At 47.8% G+C, this 8,631-nt stretch overlaps 3 protein-coding genes across 3 annotated transcripts; all 3 read right to left on the reverse strand.

Annotated features, from left to right (window-relative positions):
• Positions 1–53: 53 nt before the first annotated feature.
• On the reverse strand, positions 54–659 carry LOC117897372. The gene is made up of 2 exons (XM_034806170.1): positions 526–659; positions 54–444 (listed from the first exon to the last, which is right to left on the reverse strand). Exons 1-2 carry the CDS (start codon positions 553–555, stop codon positions 73–75), a joined length of 402 nt encoding a protein of 133 aa, XP_034662061.1. The 5' UTR covers positions 556–659; the 3' UTR covers positions 54–72.
• Positions 660–927: 268 nt separating this feature from the next.
• On the reverse strand, positions 928–1,731 carry LOC117896020. The gene is made up of 4 exons (XM_034804027.1): positions 1,595–1,731; positions 1,383–1,538; positions 1,146–1,316; positions 928–1,083 (listed from the first exon to the last, which is right to left on the reverse strand). The coding sequence occupies exons 1-4, from the start codon at positions 1,652–1,654 to the stop codon at positions 928–930; spliced, it is 543 nt and encodes a 180-aa protein (XP_034659918.1). The 5' UTR covers positions 1,655–1,731.
• Positions 1,732–2,143: 412 nt separating this feature from the next.
• Positions 2,144–3,654, reverse strand: LOC117896021 (ataxin-2 homolog). Its single transcript, XM_034804028.1, has 3 exons — positions 3,462–3,654; positions 3,115–3,393; positions 2,144–3,066 (listed from the first exon to the last, which is right to left on the reverse strand). The coding sequence occupies exons 1-3, from the start codon at positions 3,492–3,494 to the stop codon at positions 2,287–2,289; spliced, it is 1,092 nt and encodes a 363-aa protein (XP_034659919.1). The 5' UTR covers positions 3,495–3,654; the 3' UTR covers positions 2,144–2,286.
• Positions 3,655–8,631: the final 4,977 nt, after the last annotated feature.

The following is an 8,631-nucleotide window of genomic DNA, read 5'->3' on the forward strand; positions in this document are numbered from 1 at the left end:
ATCCGCTTAATGACCAAATCCGACCCGAGGAACAACAAATCAAACACGAGGAATTTCCTGGAGCATTTCATTTTATTGCTGGTCGAGCAGAATGCGCTTCAGCTCCTCGACTCGTTCCGGCGAGGGCTCAAAGAACTCACTGTCCACCTGGACTTCCTTGTGCCTCGACAGGCGACGCGGCGGGGGACGCGCCGCATGGTATCTGGCCAGAGCAGCAGCCTCTGCCTTCGGACTCCCGCCTTTGTTGCTGCAATTGCGGCGTGAGGACAGCTGTCGCCGCTGGGCAGGCTTCACCACCACTCCGCCCGCACGTTCCTTGAGACGTTGCTCCCTGGGATGCGGCTCCTCTGTCAGCTGCTGGAGCTCCTCACCTGGTCTCTCGTCCGGATAGCCAGATTGTGGGTTGATGGCAGCGTGGGCCAACATCACACCTAGCACCACCATCTATGGGACACGAGAACGGTTTAGCATTTGACGTCATTGTCATTGAGGGAAACGAGTTCTGTGTTCGGTATTCCGTATTACCAGTAGAGTTGACAGCAAACTCGTCTTCATCGCTGGATTGTGTTTGTCTCGCTTCGGGGTCCACGGACTGACTAACTTGGGATTCTGTTCTCTGCTGGCTAATGATGGCTTGCCCTTAGAACCGATTATGAAATCTTGGATATTACTCGTATTATGCCACAGTCCAGTGAGAAACACTGAGAGAAACCGGTTTGACTGTGCTTCTCTTCTTGCTTTACCGATTTGATTAGCATACTTGGACTGAAAAATGTTTCACAATTTGACTGAAACAGAGAAATCAATGCCGAAAACATTGCAAATTTATTCATGCTCTGTTATAATTATCAAAATATGTGTCGGACTTTTCTCAGTGCTGCTAACTTTATTCAGGGTGAGTGTATGGAATATTGTGATGTTCTGAACTTAGGACAGAGTTCCGTAAACCCAAAGAGTTCCCCGCTTGATGCCACTGGTAAACCAAGTGCTGTAAAAGGCATAGTCGCCCCTGGGAAGGGGTATAACATCCGTAAAGTGTGAGTTCACAAACTGTGTGGGAACCTTTTCCACCAAAATGTCATGCTGCAAGGAATGTCTCATCAAATATCTTCTCAGAGTTAGGATAAGTAGATCACAGAACTCACATCGTACGGACACTTGTGGTAGACATTTGAGTAGCTCTTTATCACCATATCAAAAAACTTCACCATAGGATTCTGATTGTTTTTCTTTTCCATATACTTGCACACATTGAAGGTGACGTTCATGGTGATCGGTATGTAGCCCTTGAAGCGCCTTAAAACCTGCAGATTTGCCTAAGAACAGATGTAGGATATGAGCACTATAAACCTTGGGCAGCTAGGATACATCAAGTAACTTACCGATGCATCGGTATAGGGTTTCTCATGCATGAGGGCCTTCAGGGACATGTACTTGTAGCTCCGATTCACAGCCTTGATGTAGCAGTATTCAAACTCGAAGAACTTTTTGTCATTGGAGGTGCACTTGATGTTGGTAAACTCGAACCCGGAATAGATCTGGCGATGCACAATACTACAATTACAGGCAAATGTTTCGATGCTAAAGAGGTTACCTGCTTCACACAATATGCAAGAATAAATGGCAGCATCCAAACACCAGAATGAACCCGCATTTTGATTCCGGAATGATCTAGCCCCAACTGACGTCGTTCTCTATATCCAACTATAACTAAAAATCAATTACTTTTCGTATTAATCTACTTTTAATTTTCATGTTCACTGATCCAGAACTTTTTGATGCTGGTCTGATGTCTGGAAAATCATTTGCCCGAACCTCATTTATCAGATAAAATTCTATTTTCAAATTTAAAAAAAAATGTTGATGGGTTTTATTGGTAATATTATTTTAAAGGTTGCCAATTTTTGTTAATTTAATGATCATAAATCGTGTCGCAGTTTTTCTACACTACGTTTTTCTCATGCCCATTAACATATTTAGTGGCCAAATGATCTGCCACAATTTCGCACAGTGCATTGAGCCACTGTTCATTTTTTTATGGGTGATTAACATACGACAGACATTCATTCGCAATCAAATATTTTAAAGCAAAAGAGACAGAGATGAGGCAACAGCCAACCGAACCGGTTGATCAATAACATTTCTCAATCAGCTGGCGATCCCCCCAGAGCATTGTCTACCTTTGGGCTGTTTAAACAAATCATGGAATCGGTTGTATTTACATTGAAAAATCTCCGACAAACAATAACACTTAATAAAACTAAATTCGAGTGTGGACTAGCCCCTTTAGTTGAAGGGATGCCTGTCGATCAGCTCCTCCCGGCGCTCATAGGTGCGCCTATTCCTGGGCCTAAGCTGCCCTTGAGCATTCATCAAGGCACCTGGGGGCACATAGACAACGGGACTCTTGGTGCAGCCCTCGATATGAGCATGGGCCACGGCGCGTATGTCCTGCAGCAGCTGCCTGTGTCCCGGATCCACTTGGCCCGGACTGAGGATCTGCTGTTGGCACTGTCCGTTGGGCTGGCAGTTGGTCACGTAACGCTGGTACTCCCTGGTGTCACCGGGAATCGTCTGCTTGTAGTCGTAGCCATCGAGCGACGCGCTCTCCGACTGGGCCACCTGGTTGCCCTTTCTCGGCTCTGGTTCGGTGAGACCCGTGCTGGTGAGGAGCGTGTTCAGCACCGCTGTGGGCGGCACGCCGGAGCCATGACCAGCATCCAACACCTGCTGCCCCGAGGGGAGCCTTACCATGGCATAGGGATGTGGGTTGGCAAAGTAGAGTCGCTGTGGCGCCAGGCTCTGCTGCTGTGGCACTCCGTATTGGCCTTGAAGTTGAGTCTGTGGCTGAGCTTGAACCTGAGTCTGAGGTTGAGTCTGAGGCTGGTAGTAGCTGAGTGGAGGTGCGGGGGGAGCCAATGCCAGCGTGTTCAGAGGAGCTGCCACGGCTGAGGAGTATTGCTGATAGCTACCGCTGCCCAGCAATGGATTTGCATTGGTCGAATACTGCAGCTGTGGCTGCTGCACCCGCTGCGGTGCCAGATACTGCACTTGCTGCTGCGGTGCCACAAATTGCTGCTGCTGCTGCACGTGCAATTGTTGCTGCGGTGCCACGTATTGTTGCGGCTGTACAAGCAACTGCTGTTGTGCGCTCTGGTATCCATATCCGAGCTTACTCTGCTGTCCCCTCTGTCCCCTCACATGCACAGTCTGGTGGTTCTCATAGATGGCCGGCGCCAGGTGGGATTCCAGGTCATAGGTGCGACTGTTGGGCCCCAGAGTTTGGACCACATATTTGACAGGCTGCTGACGACGCGCTGACACCTCGCTGAAGGGTACTTGGGGGCGCTGGTAGTGATATTCCTGCGATCTCACCGTTCCGGCCAGGGCCAACTATAAGGGAGAAAATATTGTATTGGTGAGGCACATTAAACGATTATATTCGGGGATAAGTTGATTACCAGCGACAGTAACAGCCACAGATTGTTAGACATCTTGGAATGGCACTTTTTGGAGCAGTTTGTCGTGTTGTTTGCGGTTCGCCGACTCGCAGCTAAATGAGTTGTGGCAGGGCAGGCAGCAGCCAACAAGCAGTTGGACGCCGCTGGACGCGCGAAGAAGATCACTCGAAAACTTGTTTCTCCAACTGGCTTTGATTCGTTGCAACAGTTTGAACATTTCATAATTTCTTTTTCCCTTTTGGTAAACGATTTGTCTCTGCGTCTCCATTTGCTCATTAAAAGGGCAGAGCAAAGGGTATTTTGGTTTCATTCAAAACGTGGTTTGTGGTTAAGGAAAGCTAAGATAAATGGGGTAAAAAATACAACTTGCCACATACCAAATATAGTTCATAGATATGCCCTTGGATTGATGATTGATCATAAAACCAATCTTTGTTTATACCCTTTAAAAGTTAGGGTATATAGCGATTCGATTCGAGATGCTGGTCTTTGTTTCCTGTTTGTTTATATGTTTTCTAGTGCCGCTTGAGCGTTCGTTTGCTTGGGGCATCATTTGACTATCACTCACGCAAAATTTGTGCCATAATTAAAGTGCCACAACTCTTTCTTCGCTTTATTTTAGAGCTGCGTTTCGTTTTGTTTATCGTTTCTTATGGGCCATGAAAACCTTTCCTTTCCGCTCTTACCCACTTCAGTGGAGCTGTGTTCGGGTCGGTTCGGTTCGGCTGCGTTTAATTTAATTAAATTTGCTTTGCATGATTTTGTGGCTTTCTGTGTAGCGAGTGGACCGGGGAAAAGTAAAAGTATATGATACAAAGATGCTCTCATCGTATGTACACGTGTTTGGCAAATGACGTGCCACACGGTCTAGTATTGCCAGCCATTAAAATTCACATGAATGTTTACCGATTTCCTCGGTGTTTCTTTCGCTTTGGGATAGCGGGTGAGGTCTTGATTGTGTGGTGAACCCCCAGTCGATGCATGAATGTTCATTTGTGGCATGATATGATATTACGTGATTTGTTTATACCATAAAATGCGAGTTTAATTACTGTATCTTTTGGTTTATTCAACAGAAGACGCGACTGTATTTTGTCTTGTGTTGCAACTCCATTTGATGGTCCCAATCATGGCAGTATTATTGCCCATAATTTCACACACAATCGTCGCTAAGCACATGCAAATGTATTCATGAATAGCCAATGAACCCAGTGATTGATTGACCCAAAACAGCCCAGCAGCTATGTCGATGAATTAGCGGGCTAAGAAACTCCTCGCACAATAAGTGTATCATCTTTGAGGGGTGAGGAAGGTTAGCTTTACTTTTTATTTGCTGTCGCTGTCATTTTTCTGGTTTGCTTTGAGATGTGCACTCTGTCTCAGGGCCGATTCCTGGCAATTGCCTGCTGGTTGACATCTCCTATGCACATTTGATCCTGGTAGAGCCACGCGGGCCAACGTCAATCAAAGACGCGCCATGTTAAATGCACTTGACTGCCACTTGACACAGCAAATGTTGCTGGCGTAGTCATTCCCGTTGTTGTTGTTGTCGTTGTCGTTGTGTCTGATGTTGCCCCGGCGTCGCACAAAACATCTTGCCAAGCCAACTGCCAACACTTGACATTCACAATGAGGGGCAGCAGCAGCAGCAGCATGAGAAAGCAGGAAGCTGAGCTGGGCCGGGGCACACGCATAAAACGCGGCATGGCCTCCAATTCCACTGTCAGAGATGGAGATGCAAATACAGATGCAGTTGGAGATGCGGTGGCTTATCACAGCATGTCACACACACACACACACACACAGAGGGAGAAAGGTAGAGAGAGAGAGATGGGAAGTTTGTAAGTGGCCAACGCTGCGTGTACGCAATCTGGTGCAGAGTGTGCGACGGAGTGTGGGTACGTCTGTGCGCTGTCTGTCTTTATGCTCTGCCCCCCCGCCAGACCGTTTGCATTCATTGCTGTCTCAGGGCATGGCATTCAGGGTTATGAGCTGCGCTTTGCATTGCTTGCAACCTCCAATGAGATAGAGCACGTGCATTGCAGATGCAAGTGCAGATGCACGGTGCCCTCTGCTCTGTGCTGTGTGCAATATGCAGTATGCAGTGTGCAGTGTGTGTGCCTCGCTGTTTGTATGCCTTCAGTTTATTCTTTCCACTTGTTTCAGCGCATATAAAGCGTCATTTTAGACACCTTTCTGTGTGTGTAAGCCTCGGCTGGCCTTTCAACGCCTGCAGCTGGGTTTTGCATACTTTTTGGCTTTAGTTTGAGGGCTTCTGGTGAAAGGGATCTGCTTAATTAGGCACACCTGCCGGGGCACCAGCAAATTAGTCTCACTCAGGTTGAATGACCTTTGTGCCAGCAGCCGTAGGTGAGCACAGCTTAGCTTTAAGCCAAGTACTTGGCCCGGCCAGGATAGGCAGGGCGTTAGCCAGCAAACAATGCAACACAAATAAAACCTGCAACAGAAACTGCCACAAAAAAACGAAGAAAAATCAATTGCATAATGGCGCATGTGTTGCGCAGAACAGTGGCAGCAACGGCAGAGGCAACGACAGCAGCAGCGGCGACATAGGCAGGCAGCAAAAATTTGCAACTCTTTTTCCATTTGCACGTCGCAAGACACAAAAACAGAAAAAACACAAAAAACAAATTCAACCACCACTTCAGCCGTCTTGCAGCAGCGATTTTAGCCATATTTTCTTTTTTTAACTGTCGCAAAGAAATGGTGAGAGAAGGAGAGAGGCGGGGCAAGAGGATTGAGAGGAGTAAAGAGAAATGTAGACATGTGTGTGGCAGCTTTTGTTTGCACCCGCATGGGGAAGCCATTTAAGTGCGGCTTCTTGAGAAAATTGCAGCCAGAGCGGATACAGAAAGAGCCAGTGAGACAGAGACATAGATATGGAGAGAGAAAGAGAGAGAGGGAGGGAGAGTGAAAGAGAGACAGACAGAGATGTGGAGCGTCACTAACGAGCAACGTCCTCTGTCTCAGTGCCGTGTCCGTGTCCGCCTCAACCTGCCCATAATTAACAGCAGGAGCACCAGCAGGAGCCATAGGAACAGACGCAGCCGCAGCCGGAGCCGCAGCCAGAGACCCAACGAGAGCTTAGCTCCCCTGTGGGGCCTATCATTTGTTGCAACGAAAAGCAAAATGCAAAATGCAAAAAGCAGTGCCTGCCACCCAAAATCAGAAGAAGGAGCAGGGGCTGCGGCATGGAGCATGTGGCATGTGGCAGCGAAACCTGGTTGGTGCAAAAGTCGTTGGCTTGTTGGGCGACTCAAGCGCCTTAATAGGCTTAGCAGCGAGTCAACTATCACAACAGGACCGATAAAAGTTGAAGCCTCTCCGCTCGGTTCGTCAGTGCAGCATGGAAATATATATCTACTCGTCCGAGTATCTCCCACATGGAAAACTTTACCTATATGATATGCTCTCTCATGCTCCAGATGCCGCTGTCGAAGCCAAAGCCGAAGCTTTGTCAACGCATGCCACATGGAATATTTATGGGGAGGTGTGGGCAAGCGACAGAGACTGTCTGGGTGTGGGTGTGTGCCACTGTTTATGGCACGTTTATGCCGAAGCCAGCTCTCATTATGTGCATGCCACCGCAAGTACGTGCCCCGGCCAGCCCATAAGCAGACCAAACTCTCCCACACAGCCCCTAATTCAGCCTCAGCCTCTGTCTCGGTCTCAGCCTCAGTTCCCGACTCAGACTTACTCTACTCCCCTTCCGTTTCAAAGTGTAGGGGGTGCCTTTGTTGTGTAATTTTCTTTTTGATTAAAGTTTTTCTATTCTTTGCTAACATCTCTTTATACCCGGTACTCGAAGAGTAAATAAGGTATATTGTATTTGTGCGGATAACGGTTGTATGTAACGCACAGAAGGAAACGTTTCCGACCCCATAAAGTATATATATTCTTGATCAGCATCAATAGCCGAGTCGATTGAGCCATGTCTGTCTGTCCGTCCGTCCGTCCGTCCGTCCGTCCGTCTTGTTTGTCGGCTAGTTCTCAGAGACTATAAGAGCTAGAGCCACCAAATTTTGGCACCAGACTGCTGTATGCTCACACTGAAACCAGTGTATTTCAAAAATGAGCCCCGCCCCTTTCCGCCCCCGCAAAAGGGCGAAAACCTCCCAAATCTACAATTTTGAAGATAACAGAAAACTAAAAACGCCATTCCGTAGGGAATGACCATATCTATCAGATCACCAAATTGGGAAACGATTGGATCATTATTATAGCCACAATGAAGAAATTAATTTGCAGTGGCTAAACCCACCCCGTCCCGCAGCTTATATTTGTTGTTTACACATTCTCTCATTCACACTCTGCTTCGCGCAGTTTGTGGCCTCTGTCTCTGGCACGTCTCTGCTACTGCCGCCACTCTGCCGCGTCTCTGCCGCGTTTCTGCCCTGACGCTGCAGTGTGTTGCTCTAGGGGAGGGTGGCGAGCAAAAGGAGCGTGTTGGCGTGAGTAGTGTTGTTGGTGTAGATGACAGATGAAGAAAAATGTAAAATAACCGCTAAGGTGCAGATGTAGTACTGAGTGCCGGGTATAAAAGTTGTGACGCGTAAGAAGCGTCTCACACGTCCCTTCTCGTTTTTTTTTGGCATATACGCAACAGTGATGCATGGCTATGACTAACACACAATATGTGCATCAAATGAAAGCTCCAATTTTAGTAATTCAACAATTATGGGGAAGTAATTTAAATTTGCCATCTACAAATCCGAATCAAATCATTTCCGTGGCATTATTAACACCCAACGATCTGGTAATTTGTTGATTGAGCCTGCTGGGCGTCCTGGGACCAACTCCCCCGCCCGCACCAAGGTCGGCCCTGTCAGTAACCCTTTATTCAGCTGCATCAGCATTTGCTGTCTCTCTGTGTGCAGCCACCTCTCACCACCAGGAAGGGGGTACACCACTAGAAAGTTCCTCCGCTGCTGCACGGCAAAATGTTGCTGATGACAGCAACAATATCATCAGTGGCAACAACAGCCAAGCATCAGTAGCGGCTGGCACAGGCACAGGCACGAACATCAACTCCTGCGCCCCACAGATTTTTGTTTGCAGTCATTCGCATGTGTCATCCTCAGCGGCCGAGATGATGAGGCACAAAATATGCCCAGGCTCAGTCGAAACTAAACTGCCAGCCAGCCAGCCA

The sequence above is a fragment of the Drosophila subobscura genome, chromosome O, assembly GCF_008121235.1.
Source record: "Drosophila subobscura isolate 14011-0131.10 chromosome O, UCBerk_Dsub_1.0, whole genome shotgun sequence".
In the NCBI taxonomy this organism is placed as follows: Eukaryota; Metazoa; Arthropoda; class Insecta; order Diptera; family Drosophilidae; genus Drosophila; species Drosophila subobscura.